The sequence below is a fragment of the Schistocerca cancellata genome, chromosome 5, assembly GCF_023864275.1.
Source record: "Schistocerca cancellata isolate TAMUIC-IGC-003103 chromosome 5, iqSchCanc2.1, whole genome shotgun sequence".
In the NCBI taxonomy this organism is placed as follows: Eukaryota; Metazoa; Arthropoda; class Insecta; order Orthoptera; family Acrididae; genus Schistocerca; species Schistocerca cancellata.
This window is the reverse complement of record NC_064630.1, coordinates 153,364,153-153,383,088: the sequence shown is the minus strand read 5'-3', so window position 1 is coordinate 153,383,088 and position 18,936 is coordinate 153,364,153. Positions and strand designations below refer to the sequence as shown.

General features: G+C 40.6%; 1 protein-coding gene across 3 annotated transcripts in view; it reads left to right on the top strand.

Annotated features, from left to right (window-relative positions):
• LOC126188192 (thymidylate kinase) overlaps positions 1 to 18,936 on the top strand; it is a 62,439-nt gene that overhangs the window by 15,983 nt on the left and 27,520 nt on the right. For all 3 annotated transcript variants that reach the window (XM_049929730.1, XM_049929729.1, XM_049929731.1), the window contains exon 3: positions 7,155 to 7,263. In XM_049929730.1, the coding sequence (XP_049785687.1) occupies positions 7,155 to 7,263 (109 nt within the window). The remainder of the gene's footprint in view (positions 1 to 7,154; positions 7,264 to 18,936) is intronic.

The following is an 18,936-nucleotide window of genomic DNA, read 5'->3' as shown; positions in this document are numbered from 1 at the left end:
AAGATGTTCTGAATGAGAGTTTAGCGAAAAAAATTTCCCATTTGAAAATCTTTGCAGACACCTCTTTAGGACATTACATTCTGCACAGAAATTAGTCATCTTAGATTTAAAAATCTAGTCAATTGCTGTGCTTCATTTCTGACTGTATCACTATTAGGCATAAGAATAATACGAATATAAACATGACATGATATGTATATTCTTCCGCGTTTGCTGTTGTCTCACTCAAGTTTAGTAGTTTATTAGGCAGACAGGTATTAAATGAGATAGCAGCAAACACGAAAGAATACATGGCAAAATGTGTATATTCGTATTATTCTTATGGTGAAGAGAATACTGCATGTGATTCACAATTCATAAAAGTTCCTATTAGCAACCATCTCTTCTCACAGGTAGGAAAAAATTCAGAACGTAGAGTTGGCCACATTGACAAACATCCCAAACAGTCTTGCCAATCGGATTTTTGTTGTACATTGAAATGCTGCTACATTCGAAGATGAACAATATGGAATTTGTATTTACTTTGTTGGATAATGTATGAAAATGCAGTGATCGAAACTCGGGGCGGAGAAAAGAAGCTCGTCTTCCACCTTTTTTTTTTTTTTTAAATTTATTTACTGAGTCAGAGGTTTTGGTGCCAGTATTTATCTTTGTGCCTGCAAAGCATGCCTGTGTAGCGCTACATATATTAGACGGCAGAAGTTAGTTGTGGCGGCACCTACGAACATTTTTCAGAACTTCCGCTTACTTTGCACTCGATTCTAAGTCGCAGGTGGTTTTTTTTTTATTACAAAAACCGGAAAAAAAGTGTGGCTTAGATTCGAGTAAATATGGTGACCTGATTTTGGGTTTTATTATGTTGCTCATGTGCATTGATTTGGACTTGGGGATGATTTTGTTGCTGGGACAGAGGATTCTGTATATTGTTATCCCCTCTGGTTAAACTTTGTTGTTATACTTAGTTTGTATGTTGTTTCCATCAGTTTTGGTTTTCTCTGGTTCTAAGTGACTTTCCTTTTTTAGGGTTTTCTTTGTTTGCTCCTGTATGAATATCCCTAGTTGGTTTTTTAGGAAATCGGCTATCTCATCCATTTTATGCCTCAATTCTCTCAGTTCTGTGTTGTTCTCGTATTTTTCTTGCTTTTTCCAGAGAGCTGCCCACTCCAAAGATGTCTCCACTGAAGTTCTTCACAGACCCTGTAGTGTCTCTTCTGTCTGCCTCTGTCCACTAAGTGCTGTTTCCTGTGTTTCTCCAGTAGATGTCGCTAGGTGTCCAGCAGTCCACTGTCCACTATGCGCTGTTTCCTGCATTTCTCCGATATATGTCGCTAGTTTTCTGGCAGTGCAGCTGTCTTCTTCCTGGCTCGTCTCCTCTTGTTGGATATTCCTAACCTCTCATAGGATTCCTATTCTCCTCCTCCTTTCTTTTGTTTCATTTTTCAAAGAGTCTAAGCCTTTTTTTATTTCACTCACTGCCTCTAGTAATTTGTTCTTCATTTCCTTCTTCATGTATCCTCCTTCTTTTGCCACTTTTCCGATCTTAATAAGAGTGTTCTCAATACGTTGCACTTCGCTGTCTGCCATCTTTGCTTCCTCATTAGTAGTGGTAAAGAAACACAATGGCTCCCTCCGGCTGTGCACAGACTTTAAGTCAACTGTCAGTATCCATGTACAAGTAGAGAGCTAACCTATACTATGTCCAGAAGACCTCCTTGCAGAGCTTGTCAGAGAGGAATATTTTTGTAAAATAGACCTTGCCAACACACATTTGCAGATCCTGTTGGATAAGGAGTTGTAAAATGTTATGGTTATCAACACTCCCTTCGGCTTATGTAAATACAAGTGCTTGCTTTTGTGATGTCTTTCTGTACAACAGTCTTCCAGAGGTAGAGGTACTTGGAACAGTTAACCATGTTTATACCCACTTGCACTATCTATCTCCACGGCTTAATTGTCACGAGTGCTACACATCATGACCAATTGCAGAAACTTTGCACACTCTTTACTACATTACATGATGCAGAGTTAGAGTGCTGCTTGGATAAATGCCAGTTTTTTCAGGCTCAAGTGGAAAAGTGGAATACCTCGGGCACTCGCTCAGCAAAGAAGGGATCCAGACCATTGACTGCAGTAGCACAGCTGTCGACTCTCTACCCCATCGTGCCTAAAACTTACAGGAGCTGCAAGTTTTTTTTTTTTTTCTTCTTTTTGGGAAGGCGAACTATTATTCCATGTTCCTTCCACAAGTGGCCTGTATCACACATCTGCTAAATGAGGTGCAGAAGAAGGCATTCAGTACTGGTGGATGGCTGTGTGTGAGGGTGCTTTCACTCAGTGGAAGAATATGCTATGTTCTGCATCGTGACTCACACCCTTTTTGTCATCACATCCACTGATGGTGGCCACATATGCCTCTCCATATGGCACTGGTGCAATGTTGGCACTTTGTGACAATGGCAGTACTGAGCAACTGACCACCTATGTGTCAGACACTGACAATTGCTCGAAAGAACTACATGCATGTACAAAACAAAGCTTTATCAGTTGTCTTTGCAATTAAGAAGGTCCATGTTTACCTTTTTGGAACTAAGTCCTCATTAATTAAAGGTCACAAACCAATGGTGGCGTTCTTTGGCTGAGCGCCAGTCTTCCAAAACGGACAGCACAACAGCTCTATTGTTGTGCATTTTTCTTCAGCTCCTACACTTATACCATGAGATACAAGCTCAGAGTGCAAGATACCGATGTGGATGCTCTGTTTTTCGTACCTATGGGACAATGCCCGGCCTTTGGCCAGTAGGAAATCCCCCGTCTCCACATTGATGGGGAACCCTGACAAACCTTCGATGGGTTCCCCATTACAGCTACACAAATTGCTGCTCACTCATGCCGTGATCCAATCTTGCTGTCAGTCATACTCTATTTGCTCCGTGTATGACCCACTTTTTATTTATTTATTTTTTTTTTTTTTTCAAAGAACACCAGTCTGGCCCTGGAACTGTGTCCCCCACTGTCTGTCGGTCATCACAAGTGTTCTCTTGGTTGACACTTAGGCTGATACTCACCCTGTCATCATACCAACTGCCCTGCAGCTTCAAGTTTTTCAACTGCTCCATCACAGCACTGTGGCATTTCATAGATGAAAGCAGTAGTTTGATGACACGTTTACTGTCAGGGTTAAACAAGGACGTCAAAGCCATGGTCCACAGCTGCTTTTCTTGCGCCCTGCATCAGACTTGTCTACCCCGATCTTTCAGCCCTGGCGCACTCCGTTGCCCACCCCTATCGCTCCTGGGACAGCATCCATTTGGACTCTGCAGGCCTCTGTCTGAGCTGTGTTGGTTCATAATCGTGAACACTACCCATATGTGGTCAGCATGGCATCTGCCACCAGATGCCAGAATTTACATGCTTGTCCAGATTCTCACCATTGAAGGGCTTCTTTGAACTATCATGTCAGACAATTTGCCCCAGTTCATGGCAAGTTTCTAAAGAATTATGAACCTGAGATGGCGTAAAACACATTTTTAGTCTGCCATTTCATCCATTCTCCATCAACGAAGCAGAGCACATGGTTCAGACATTTAAGCATCAAATGTTGAGGTGGGATTCACTACCACTACAGCAGTGCTTATTAGAACTTCATGATCTTCATAACAGTAGATACGTCCTGTGATTGTGGACAAGGACAAACCACAAGCCACATGCTTCAGTGCCCTTTGTGCCTGCATGAAGATTGATCTCCTGCAAGCCACTCCAAGCACATTGGAGGTTGCCCTGTTCATGATTGTAGTCCAGTGGCGGTCCTCCATGGGTGACAACCACAAACTCTCCACCATCTGCTGGCCCCTTGAACCCTGGACCCGGCATGCCGGGTGATATACTCTTAACACAGTAGTGTGGGCACACTTTTATGGGGCAATAGAGATGTGGACATGACTGCGGTGATTACCTTGTACAGTTGGTGCCTTATGACAGTTGATGCCGTGAGATGTTCAGAGCATCTTCGCACCACACAACATTGTCCAAGCACTTACTGACATTGCCAATGTAGGTGGGCCACTCTGTCCTAGACAGCTAGTTTGACAACCACACAGGTGTAACTTGCACTCCAGAACACCAACAGTGATTTCTGTTGACCACATGGAGGTAGAGGACTCCACACAGCCTCTGCAATGAAACCCATGTCACCATGTTCTGGCATGATGCCAAATACTCCCATATCCTGACACCTTACTGTGTGATTCAATGTAAGGATACCCACCGTGCAAACAGCTCACCTGCCAATCATCAACCTGGACGCTTCTGGCCATATGTGCCCGTTTCATGGAGGAGAGGCCTGGTATCCGGCCTGGCAACATTGAAGGATTTCTCCATTGTCCATTTTTCATGTTGTTGTCTTCTGTCCGTACTCAGTGTTCCACTGTTGATGGTCCCCAGGCCAATCAGCAAGCCTCAACTAGTTTCTTGAGTTGTTCATGATATTTTGCTAAATCCCACTCATTATAATTACCAACTGTATGTGTTGCCACTATAGAGTGGAAAGCAATTATGATTTCATAGCCGAGTGATAGTGAGCTGACAAGTTGTAGACAGAAAGAGAAGTGTGAACATTTCTAGGCCAGAAAATGAAACAAAAACTAATTTTGTTTCCCTTTCTCCAAAAATAAACCGGTCATTTTTTGTATACATCCACACTTAAAGAATTTTCTAGTGCTTTCTAATTTCCCGATCTACTTAAATGATTTACCTGAGACATTGGAGGCCTCTTTAAAAACTATGATGTTTTGCTGGTGACTCTAGTATACTAATAAAGGGCTCAAGCACATTCATACCAGGTCCATTTACGAGAATAATAAAATGAGTGTACAAATGGTTTGTAGCAAACAGTTTAACCATAATTGTTACAAAGCCTAATGTTATGCAATTTCAAAAAACCAAAATTACTTATAGCTGCTAGATGTTATAAGACAAGGGGCATTGGCTTCTTTCAGACCTCTCATTTTTCTCATAATATAAATCTACAAGTTTATAAAGTAATCCAGAAGGTATTTCTTTAATTATCAGTGTGATTAGATTTAGCACAAGTCATAATGTGTTGTTAATATACTGTACAGAAGCATCCTGCAATGGCTGCTTCTACCTGTTAATGTATAATTTGATTCTTTCCACATCCCTGAAGGCTTCATGATGGGGTTTATGGAACTTATTGCACAATTTAATTAATCCCACTTACAAAACTGAAGAGCTTCCAGTAAGGGAATAGCTCAGTTACTAAAGCAACCTGCAGTAGGTATAGCTTTGTATCACAGAAGGTGATAGGTACCCTTTACTATCAAGACATGTCGGTTAGCATTTATTCATAATGGTGAGCATACGTAAAAAGCCAGAAATTATGTAAAATTGCCATCTCTCTCTCTCTCTCTCTCTCTCTCTCTCTCTCTCTCTCTCTCTCTCTCTCTCTCTCTGTGTGTGTGTGTGTGTGTGTGTGTGTGTGTGTGTTTGTGACTCCCCCCCCCTCCCCCCCACACACACACCTATACACCTGCATCTTACCGACTTGACACAAAAGTGCGTGTGTGCATGTGCGTGTATGTGCGCACATGCAGGTGCATGTGCTGTAACTCGATAAAGGATTTACTCTAAAAGCTAGCAAGTTTTCTTCCTCATTTTTGTGTGCCTGTCGATGACTCAATGCTTCTGATGACTCAGTGTTTCTGCTATTTAGTGAGTGGTCTTGTTTAGTGCTAAATTATTAACAACAGCATGCCTACCTCTTCAGGCGACAGATTCTTCCTTCAGTGAGGAAAAATAGAAATAGTTGGTGAGTGGTTTGAGGAGTGGATGTTGCACATGAATTGACATGAATATAATGTGGAATATTTTAAAATAATTTCATGTGTGTTAGCATAACTAAGCAGTACGATGTTTCAGGGAAAAAAATCTAGTTAAAATATGTACATAAGAAAATAACAATTTAAGAAAAGGAAAAGACTACATATTATACAGTGGCCATCTGGCACCTGGATTTATGTTTGTAGGAAATCCAGAATGCACATGCTACTGGTCTTCTGTACTATGCTACCTTTTTGCTTCACAGATTTTGTAATTTATAATTCTGAACTACATTACTATACAACACTTATTACATTACCGTACATGAAATCAGAAAGAAGTTAGGTTTTCTCATTTGTGTTGACAAATGAGGAAATTGTGATCCTGACACTAAGAGTACTGTTTTGTTTTTGTGTGTTTCTATGAGTATAATAGTTGCATGCCTGAAAGTAAATACTGGTTGCCCCCTATTTGTCTCATTGTGAATTTGGCAAAAGTTATGAATATGATTTTCGTTTTCATTCAGTTAACTATTTTTTTCCATCTAATTAGCTTTGACTTTTCGACAGATCTCTCATTAGTGTTGTTCAGTTACATTCGTAGATTTGAAATTTCATCTGTTGTTTTGAGTGGTCTGTTATTCTGTTCCAGATGATTACCTTGTATGTCCCTACTCCAGAAGTTGCCTAGCCATTTTTATTGAAAAATTACAGCTGCCAAACACATTTGCTACTTTTCGAGTTTCCATGTTTACTTCTTGATGTGGGACCAATTGTTACACAAGATATGTTTTGTTAGTTACAGTCTGCTCCTCACTGTACTGCAATGTATTCCTTGTAAATGTAACCACAGTCAATGGAAATTTTTAATTGCTCATTTATGCTTATAATGGGACTATAAACAACCTCTACTGACAAAAGAGAGACAGTGATCCATCATATTACGTGTATCTCCCAGCCAATGTTATCATTCCACTTCAGGCTGAAAGAGGTTCCTCTGCTAATCTTGCAAAAGCAAAGTTGTGTGTGTGTGTGTGTGTGTGTGTGTGTGTGTGTGTGTGTGTGTGTGTAAAAGGGAGGGGAGGGGGATATTGTAGCTGATGGTTTACTGGATACGCAGCATAAATTTTTTATCACAGCATTTTTGTATTGAACCAGCTGCACAACTCAGTTGTATTTATAAATGAATATTTTTTTAGACACACTCAAAAACAATTTGAAAGGAAGAAGAAGAAGAAGAAGAAGAAGAAGAAGAAAGGTCAGAATATGTCACTTGTGTAATCTGTAAATATAATGAGATATCATTTTATCTGTCCGTAGATCGGTCGACTGCCATTGGTAAAGTGATTGACTCATACCTGAAAAAGGAGGAAGAACTCCCAGACAGGACCATACACCTTACATTTGCTGCAAATATATGGGAAAATGAGTGAGTTACTTTTAAGCAATGGAAAGTCCACAATGGAATAACAACAATATTATGAAAAGGAGATATTGGTATTCTCCACATAGAGAGGACATGGAGTCTCAGACAGACACAATGAAAAGACTGCTGTACATTTTAACTTTCACCAAAAGTCATTCTGAAGTAGAAAAGACACACACATTCCCACAAGCACAACTCACACACACAACCACAGTCTCTGGCCACCGTGGCCACGCAGAGTCAGTGGTCTTGTGAGTATGTGTGCCTGAGTTGTGCTTTGTTTCAATGATAGTGTGTTTTCTACTTCAAAAAAATACATTCTGGCCAAAAGCTAAATTGTATAGCGGTCTTTCCATTGTGCCTGTCTGTGACTCAATGTCTCCTGTATATAGTGAGTAACAATCTGTCCTTTTCAATAATAATAATAATAATAATAATAATAACAATAATTAATACTTAAAAATACAATTTAATTGGATAGATAAAAAATCTGGTCACTAAGTGGCAGCAGGAGAATGTGCATATAAAGGTATTTAAATTTGCAAGCTTTCAAAGCTCTTGGCTCCTTCTTCTATCAGAACTGTTGAAGGGGAAGGAAGAGGGATGAAGGAAAAGATCTGATGTGTAGGAGATGGAGAGAGTTTGGAAAAGTTACCCCTAGCTCTGGGTAAAGGGGCTTACTGATTGGGATGACAAGGAAAGACAGATTGTTGGGACTGCAGCAGATGAGATTTGAAACCTGAGAGCTTAAGGATAGAAGATACGGTAATATGCAAGACAGAGATTACTGCCAAAACCTCATGCGTTAGTTAATAAGAGTGGAAAGCTAAGTGTATTGTATGTGGTAGAGGTGGAACGGGAGGGGGGGGGGGGGGTATAGAAAACTAATATGGAGTGTAGAACATGATCTGCATCAGTATACATGTTACCAGTTAGGATGAATGGGCATAGCCATAGAAGTTGGTGAGTAGATTTTCTTTAATCTATCCAATTACATTATAACCTATCCTTTTCATATAAAGTGAGTTATTTTTTGTCATTTATAAATATTTATGAGCTCAGAAGATAGAGCCCAATTAAGAACACATCCTGCAAATTATTTTTCATGCAGGGAAGAGGGTACATTGAACCACTTTGCTGAGAAGGATGTGCTTAACAGAAATGAGGCAGCAAGTTAGGTGTGCATTGTGACACAGTCTGGAACAGAATACTGCACACTGTTTTTTGTGAATGTAGTTAGATTAACATTGTATCTGACTGACTTGATGAGGTTTGAGTGATGCAAATATATGTAAGCATTTCGCATTTTCAGCCTACTGATACTTAGGAATAATGTTGGTCAAGTTCCTCATTTTCGTGTCTGTGGTATCCGTAGCTGCTGTGTAAATAGGTCATCAATAGTGATACTGTGTGTGCAACAACTGAATGCATTTTTTTCGTGTTACACTTTTCATTGTTGTTGTTGTGGTCTTCAGTCCTGAGACTGGTTTGATGCAGCTCTCCATGCTAATCTATCCTGTGCAAGCTCCTTCATCTCCCAGTACCTACTGCAACCTACATCCTTCTGAATCTGCTTAGTGTATTCATCTCTTGGTCTCCCTCTACGATTTTTACCCTCCACGCTGCCCTCCAATGTTAAATTTGTGATCCCTTGATGCCTCAGGACATGTCCTACCAACTGATCCCTTCTTCTAGTCAAGTTGTGCCACAAACTTCTCTTCTCCTCAATCCTATTCAATACCTCCTCATTAGTCATGTGATCTACCCATCTAATCTTCAACATTCTTCTGTAGCACCACATTTCAAAAGCTTCTATTCTCTTCTTGTCCAAACTTTTTATTGTCCATGTTTCACTTCCAAACATGGCTACACTCCATACAAATACTTTCAGAAACGAATTCCAGACACTTAAATCTATTCTCGATGTTAAGAAATTTCTCTTCTTCAGAAACGCTTTCCTTGCCATTGCCAGTCTACATTTTATATTCTCTCTACTTCGACCATCATCAGTTATTTTGCTCCCCAAATAGCAAAACTCCTTTACTACTTTAAGTGTCTCATTTCCTAATCTAATTCCCTCAGCATCACCCGACTTAATTTGACTACATTCCATTATCCTCGTTTTACTTTTGTTGATGTTCATCTTATATCCTCCTTTCAAGACACTGTCCATTCCGTTCAACTGCTCTTCCAAGTCCTTTGCTGTCTCTGACAGAATTACAATGTCATCAGCGAACCTCAAAGTTTTTATTTCTTCTCCCTGGATTTTAATACCTACTCCAAACTTTTCTTTTGTTTCCTTTACTGCTTGCTCAATATACAGATTGAATAACATCGGGGAGAGGCTACAACCCTATCTCACTCCCTTCCCAACCACTGCTTCCCTTTCATGCCCCTCGACTCTTATAACTGCCATCTGATTTCTGTACAAACTGTAAATAGCCTTTCGCTCCCTGTATTTTACCCCTGCCACCTTCAGAATTTGAAAGAGAGTATTCCAGTTAACATTGTCAAAAGCTTTCTCTAAGTCTACAAATGCTAGAAACATAGGTTTGCCTTTTCTTAATCTTCCTTCTAAGATAAGTCGTAAGGTCAGTATTGCCTCACGTGTTCCAACATTTCTACGGAATCCAAACTGATCTTCCCCGAGGTCGGCTTCTACCAGTTTTTCCATTTGTCTGTAAAGAATTCGCGTTAGTATTTTGCAGCTGTGACTTATTAAACTGATAGTTCGGTAATTTTCACATCTGTCAACACCTGCTTTCTTTGGGATTGGAATTGTTATATTCTTCTTGAAGTCTGAGGGTATTTCGCCTGTCTTGTACATCTTGCTCACCAGATGGTAGAGTTTCGTCAGGACTGGCTCTCCCAAGGCCGTCAGTAGTTCTAATGGAATGTTGCCTACTCCGGGGGCCTCGTTTCGACTCAGGTCTTTCAGTGCTCTGTCAAACTCTTCACGCAGTATCGTATCTCCCATTTCATCTTCATCTACATCCTCTTCCATTTCCAGAACATTGTCCTCAAGTACATCGCCCTTGTATAGACCCTCTATATACTCCTTCCACCTTTCTGCTTTCCCCTCTTTGCTTAGAACTGGGTTTCCATCTGAGCTCTTGATGTTCATACAAGTGGTTCTCTCTTCTCCAAAGGTATCTTTAATTTTCCTGTAGGCTGTATCTATCTTACCCCTAGTGAGATAAGCCTCTACATCCTTACATTTGTCCTCTAGCCATGCCTGCTTAGCCATTTTGCACTTCCTGTCGATCTCGTTTTTGAGACGTTTGTATTCCTTTTTGCCTGCTTCATTTACTGCATTTTTATATTTTCTCCTTTCATCAATTAAATTCAATATTTCTTCTGTTACCCAAGGATTTCTACTAGCCCTCGTCTTTTTACCTACTTGATCCTCTGTTGCCTTCACTACTTCATCCCTCAGAGCTACCCATTCTTCTTCTACTGTATTTCTTTCCCCCATTCCTGTCAATTGTTCCCTTATGCTGTCCCTGAAACTCTGTACAACCTCTGGTTTAGTCAGTTTATCCAGGTCCCATCTCCTTCAATTCCCACCTTTTTGCAGTTTCTTCACTTTTAATCTACAGTTCATAACCAATAGATTGTGGTCAGAGTCCACATCTGCCCCTGGTAATGTCCTACAATTCTTAGTATCTCCAGGATTCTTCCATGTATACAACCTTCTTTTGTGATTATTGAACCAAGTGTTAGCTATGATTAAGTTATGCTCTGTGCAAAATTCTACCAGACGGCTTCCTCTTTCATTTCTTAGCCCCAATCCGTATTCACCTACTATGTTTCCTTCTCTCCCTTTTCCTACTGTTGAATTCCAGTCACCCATGACTATTAGATTTTCGTCTCCCTTCACTACCTGAATAATGTCTTTTATCTCATCATACATTTCTTCAATTTCTTCGTCATCTGCAGAGCTAGTTGGCATATAAACTTGTACTACTGTAGCAGGCATGGGCTTCGTGTCTATCTTGGCCACAATAATACGTTCACTATGCTGTTTGTAGTAGCTTACCCGCACTCCTATTTTGTTATTCATTATTAAACCTACTCCTGCATTACCCCTATATTGATTTTGTATTTATAACCCTATATTCACCTGACCAGAAGTCTTGTTCCTCCTGCCACCGAACTTCACTAATTCCCACTATATCTAACTTTAACCTATCCATTTCCCTTTTTAAATTTTCTAACCTACCTGCCCGATTAAGGGATCTGACATTCCACGCTCCGATCCGTAGAATGCCAGTTTTCTTTCTTCTGATAACGACGTCCTCTTGAGTAGTCCCCGCCCGGAGATCCGAATGGGGGACTATTTTACCTCCGGAATATTTTACCCAAGAGGACGCCATCATCATTTAACCGTACAGTAGAGCTGCATGCCCTCGGGAAAAATTACGGCTGTAGTTTCCCCTTGCTTTCAGCTGTTCGCAGTACCACAACAGCAAGGCCGTTTTGGTTAATGTTACAAGGCCAGATCAGTCAATCATCCAGTCTGTTGCCCCTGCAACTACTGGAAAGGCTGCTGCCCCTCTTCAGGAACCACATGTTTGTCTGGCCTCTCAACAGATACCCCTCCGTTGTGGTTGCACGTACGGTACGGCTATCTGTATCGTTGAGGCACACAAGCCTCCCCACCAACGGCAAGGTCCATGGTTCATGGGGGGGACACTTTTCATTATATTAATTTAAAACATTGATGTTGTAAGATTTTCTTATCTGTTACTTGCTTACAATAGGTACATGATGGCTACATGCAAATTACATTAGATTTTCCCCTTTTGCACCAGTGCTGTCAATAAAAAAAAAAAATTAAAAAATATGGGAAACTGTACATGATGGACAATGAAACACAATACAAAACTTATAGCGAAGTATTTTTTGCACAGCCAGTAACACAGACTGTGGAAAACTATAGGAAACAGTAGTGGTAGGGAGTGAGAGGAGGTCCGTTTCCCTACTGTCCCCCAAACCTCTCAGAGCATTCTTCCGATAAATGTGTACCAACATGAGCAATATGATGTGCTTTTCATCCAAAAGTATACCAGTAACAGCAAAATATGTGAAGTGGAAATGCTACTATAGTTAATGCTGCCTCTGTGTTTCAGGTTTATCGTTGGCTCTTCAGATAGTGTGAGAGATCTTAATACAACCTTTCACAGTATGCAACTTTGTTAATCCCTTCAGACATATCGCAGTCAAGTGATGACACAAGTGTGTCACCCCCTTTTTTTTTTTTTTTTTGCAGAAAAAAGTTCATAGATTTGGTAAAAAAGTCTCTGGTATTTATCATTAAGTATTGTATGGTAAATGAAACTATCTGGCTCCAGAGACCTTTTCAAGTCTCAAACATCGGTGACGTATATATGCAGACTAAAATAATGAATAGGAATTTGTACCAAGGCGGGGATTTGAACTGAAGTTTCCTGCTCACTAGGCAGGTAGATGTTGCAGAGGCTCTCCAACTGTGTTGGAATAGCACCTCTGCAGCGAACAAAACTGGGGATCCTGCTTGAAACTCAAGCATAGGGGCTTTCAGTTAAGTGAAACTATCTGGTTCCAGTGACTTTTTCAAGTTTCGAACATCAGTGATGTATGTATGTGGACTGAAGTGACACCTCTGCAATGCTGTTCAAGTTTGGGATGGAATGCCAAAAAGGCTGAGGTGTGAGTGCAACTTTGGCTTGAGGAGGGAGGCGTGCTAGGGTAGTCCATGCAGTTGTGCAAAGCCACTGTCCAGGATGGCATAGTGGTCAGCAAATCTGCGTAGCACATATGCTTAGTGAGCAGGAGACCCAGGTTTGAATCCCAGCCTAGGTACAAATTTCCGTTTGTTGCTTGTCTGCATATACAGGGTGTCTCACATAACTCTGCCACCTCAAATATCTCTGGAACAACAATAGATATTCAAAAACAGTTTTCACCAGCATGAACGTGCGGCAGGGGCTTAGGAAACCAAATACTGTGCGAAATTTTAAAACGTAAACCAATACTATTTTCAACAAAAACTGATTTATTTTTAAGTGGACACCCCCCTGTTATTTCGTATGCAATCAGTAACATGAAGAATCACAAAAATAATGGCATTGGTTGCATCGCAGTACGTCATTTACATTCCAAATAATTGCTAAGCGAAGTTGATGCTTGAAATAAATGAAGCACACAGCTAGCACACATCCTAAGACTCAAGCGGGCACCTGATGCTGGTAATCGTGATGTGATTGATGTCAGTGGAGTGTTACTGTATGGTGTGGTATTGTATGACAACACGTCATTGGCCCATATTTCATTGATGGCACTCCTAAAGGGGGATAGATTAGCCCCTTCTTGAGCTGTACCTTACTCGAACTGGTCCACCGCTTATAATGTGTCAAATAATGCGGTATCAGAATGATGGATGTCCTGCGCATAATGTTTATTGTTGTGAAATGACAACTAGAGGTGCAATTAGTGGTAACACACTTGGTTTCACATTTCTAAACCTCATAAGTTCTGAAATATGTGGCTTGTAAAGGGTAGCAACGGCGTCAAAATTTCTGACGTAATGCATCGCTTGTGGTACTGTGTACAGAGCAGGGGTTAGCTGCACTGGTGCCTGTATCCTGCACTGGCGCCTGTACCAATATCACCACGGCACGCTCTATCGTCAGTGTACAAGTGTCTCCCAATCTCATCTGCTGAACTGCTCTCTTACTGTAACATAATTCACATACATTGCAACATTAAAACCTGTTTTCTTGGGGATTGTTACATTTGCCGTCATCTAGTCGATATGCCGGCCTTCAGTAATGAAGAAAAACTGGATATTATTTTAATTTATGGTGAATGACACAGAAATGAAACTGCAGCTGTGACGCTGTATGCTGAACGCTACCCAGATCGGCGGTGTCAGTCACGTCGAACCATTGGCAACATCTGCAAGACATTCACGGAAACAGGAAGCTGGGCTCCCACAAAACGTTGATGTACAACACCAGCGACTGGCAGTGGAAACGAAATTGCTGTTCTCGTTGCTGTAGCGCACAATCCTCAGGTGGGTGTATAAGAAATTGCACTAGGTGTAGGAATAAGCCGCAGTAATGTGCGCAGAATCTTGCATCGGCATCGGTTTCATCAGTTCCATATCTCGCTGCACCAAGAACTGTACAGGAATGACTTTGAATCCCACAGTGCATTCTGTGGTTTTGCACTTCAGCAGTTGCAAGATAATCCATTATTCCTAAGCAGTACGTTGTTTACATACGAGGCTTCATTTACAAATCATGGTAATGTGAATCTGTGGAACATGCACTACTGGTCCATGCAAAATCCCCACTGGATTCGCCAAGTTGCACATTAACGACAGTGGGAATGTCAATGTTTGGTGTGGTGTCATTGCTAACTGTATTGTAAGGCCAACAATGGAAAATCCAGGATGGAATGTAACAATACGAGAGAAGGAAAGTTGCTAGTTACCATGTAGTGGAGATGCTGCGTCACGATAGGCACAATAAAAAGATTCACACAATCATAGCTTTCGGCCATTAAGGCCTACGTCAGCAGTAGACACACATACACACACGCGCGCACACACACACACACACACACACTCACGCAAGCGCAACTTGCACACACGTCTGCAGTTTCAGAGAACTGAAACTACAGTGCTATGTATGCATCTTTCTCTGGGGCGCAGTGTGAGACTGAATGTATCAAGAACCCCCAATGACAGTACAGGATATGCAACATCGTATTACTGCGGCATGTGTAGCAATATCTGTAGCAACTCTACAATCTGTGCAACACTCTCTCATTACCTGTCTGTAAATGTGTATTGATGCAAACAGAGGACACTTCGAACATATGTTGACGTGACACCGTTTCGACGTGAGTGTATTTTCTATGCTGGATGTAAAGCACAACGTTACAGTTTCTGTGGGTGACAGGGCACTAGTAAGTGTGTTAAGCAAAGTGAATTCAAGTGTGTTAACTCTAATTGTAAATCTAGTTGTCATTTCGCTAGAATAAGCGTACATTTACAATTTGAAAAATGTAACTTTGCATTGGATGTGTTACTTCTTTATTTTTGTGGATTGTGCTTACCTTCCCATTGCATGAGCCTCTGACACAGGCAGCATGAGGTGCACGCTTGAATCTCAGGGTATGCACTTCATTTATTTGAAGTGTCAACTTCGCTTCGCAATTTCTTGGGATGTAATTGACGTATTGTGATGCAACCAACACCATTATATTAGTGATTTTTCGTGCTATTGATTGCATATGAAATAATAGGCAGTTTCCATTTAAAAATATACAAGCTTGTGTTGAAAATAGTATTTGTTTACATTTTAAAATTTCGCATAGTATTTAGTTTCCTAAGCCCCTGTCATACGTTCATGATGGTGAAAACCGTTTTTGAATATCTATTGTTGTTCCAGAGGTATTTGAGGAGGCAGAGTTAGGTGAGACACCTTGTACATATCATTGTATGATAACATCAACCTTTTGATAGTGTTAGTCCAAATTAATAATTTAAGGCATAAAATTAATGACTCAGTGAACAGTTAAAATACAGAATTGTCAATAGGCACCCAAACAAGGCTAGCTGACACACACACACACACACACACACACACACACACACACACACACAACCTGAACCTCCTGAAGTGTCTTGGTGAAGTTTGTGAGTCTGTAGAAGATGGCATAAGAGGCGTACTGTATGACTGGCCATGCTTTTCCATCTGAAATTTACAGACGTTAAGAGAGCCAGTCCTGGGATTGAAACTTCCTGGCAGATTTAAACTGTGTGCCGGACTGTGACTGGAACTCGAGACCTTCGCCTTTTGCGCCCAAGCACGACTTGCTACCCGTCCTCACAGCTTTAATTCTGCCAGTATATTGTCTCCTACATTCCAAATTTCACAGAAGCTCTCCTGCATAACTTACAGAACTAGCACTCCTGGAAGGGAGGATATAGCGTAGACATGGCTTAACCTCAGCCCTGGGGATGTTTCCAGAAATAAATTTTCGCTGTGTAGCAGAGTGTGTGCTGATATGAAAGTTCCTGTCAGATTAAAACTGTGTGCCAGACTGAGACATGAACTCTGGACCTTAGCCTTTTGCAGGCAAATGCTCTACTGACTGAGCTAGCTCTGCAAAGTATGCAGGAGAGCTTCTGTGTAGTTTGGAATGTAGGAGTTGGCTACTGGCAGAATTAAAGCAGTGAGGATGAGTAATGAATCATACTTGGGTAGCTCAGTCTATAGAGCACTAGCCCCTGAAAGGCAAAGGTCCCGAGTTCGAGCCTCAGACCGGCACACAGGAAGTTTCATATCGGTGCACACTCCACTGTACAGTAAAAATTTCATTCTGGAAACATCCCCCAGGCTGTGGCTAAGCCATGCCTCCGCTTTATCCTTTCTTCCAGGAGTGCTGGTTCTCCAAGGTATGCAGGAGAGCTTCTGTGAAGTTTGGAATGTAGGAGACGAGGTACTGGCAGAAGTAAAGCTGTGAGGATGGGTCATGAGTCGTGCTTGGGTAGCTCAGTCAGTAGATCATGTGCCTGCGAAAGGGGAAAGTTAAAGTGTCTGTTGTAGTGTTATAAAAAATATAGTGTTGAAGATATAATGAAATTTTGTGTGTAACTTGGAAACAGAATTAGAGATTGATCGTATTGTCTTATCGTAACAAGTCACTGTAATGATTATTTTACCTGATAAATATTTTTTAAATACCTGACATTCTTTGGACATAGAACAGGAGATTAATTTATTTGAGATTGGTAGGATGCAACATTATCGTTTCCGCACGTGTTCATGACCGCGATGCATTCATACCCGCATCGACACTAAGGGACCAAAAGATTTACTGACTTTAAAAGGAAAACACCGCTACACAATTAAAAAGGATTGATTCAGAAATGATAGGAAAACGATAATGTTCCTCCTGCCTCAATGCTGCGTTCCATCCATCAACGTGATCGTAAGTTCTGGAGATAAGCTGATATAAAATGATTAACATTCGAGTAATGAGGAGATGGAGATACTTATGGATAATTTGTCTAAATAAGCACACTTCATATAAAACACGTTTTTTAATGCTATGTACCTTTTTGTATTACAGTTACAATAGCTGGTGTGTATTAACAAAAGCTTTGCACATAACAGGCAATACTTGATATTAATGTCCTCTTGATGGTGCCTGCTCATAATTAATTACATAAGCATATATGTTCTCTGATTGAGAAGACAATTAGTACATTCACAGAATATTTTCCACAAATTACAAAACTCAGATTACGGAACGCAGCAAGTCCGCATCCGCCTTTCATGGAATAGAAACAGTAAAAGATGAAGCACTCAAGGCCTCATTTGTCTTGAAACAGCAGAATTCTTTTTATATCATTAATCGATACATGTACATAGAGATTTACAACCGCTGTACAGGAGCGGCAAGGATAAAGAATCAGGCGTTAACTAATGAACGTATACTAATGTTTGTGAGGTGAAAATTACCAATATTACACTGTTTGGCACACAGTTTCAATCTGCTAGGAAGTTTCATATCGGCCCACGCTTGCTGCAGAGTGAAACTTTCATTCTAGTCTTTGGATTACTTTAGTGAGTCATCGTATAGCATTTCTTCCTACCTGTTTTGCCGCTAAGCTCTCGTAGTTGATGTCCTCGCAGAAGCTTTGTCAGCACCATTGGATTCTCTGGAAAGTGCAATTCTGTATCTCGTAAAGTGATGATGCAGGATGCTGTATTACTTGAAATAATGTTCATGGCTACCCTAATGATGTATTTATTTGCATAAACACTGTAAGCTAATTATAATGAAACAATATATGAATTATTAACTCAAAATTAGCAGTTTCTTGAGGCCATGGTCTTACAACAGAACTAGTCTGGAATGCATCCTATTGGAGACTGCTGACTATGGCATGCAGTCTAGATCTTGTACTTAAAATCATGAAACATTGTAGCTGTTTCTACAACTTTGCGTGTTTAAACATTTTTCATTTGATTACTGCTTTCTTGGGTTGTAATATTGTTGTAAGAAAGTACTTATGATCAGTAGGCTTGTCGGAACATTTGTAGGAGAAAAAGTGGCTTTTATTATACAAAATGACATGCTTCGCACCAGAATGACTGTGATTTCCTACATACTGTACGCTAATGTAACTGCCTTTCTCACAGTTAGTTCTGGTGCCACATTCCACCACCTACTGGCAACGCCAGATGGTCCAATGGCTGCATCAGCCAGCATAGGAACTGGTATCCGACTCCTTGTTATGTGTTTTACAGTACTTCCTGAGCTCATTGAATGCTAATAGTATATGCAGGTGTGATATAAAATGTAAATCTGCAAAATAAGGAAATAAAATGTGGTTTGTAAATAAGGGGTATCTGACAAAACACACACACACACACACACACACACACACACACACACACACACACACACACACAAAACCCTTGTGCAGCTACATTGTCCCTGCACAATGTAGTCAGTGGTTACAATGTTGGTATATTGTAGCTGTACAGGTAGTGTATATACCTGTGTGTGGTCTTTTTTTTTTTTTGAGGGAACTCAGCACTTCAACTGTTCAGTAGGTGTTATCTTTACTCCTTAAATTATTTATGTTCCATCAAGGACTTTCCATTGCCA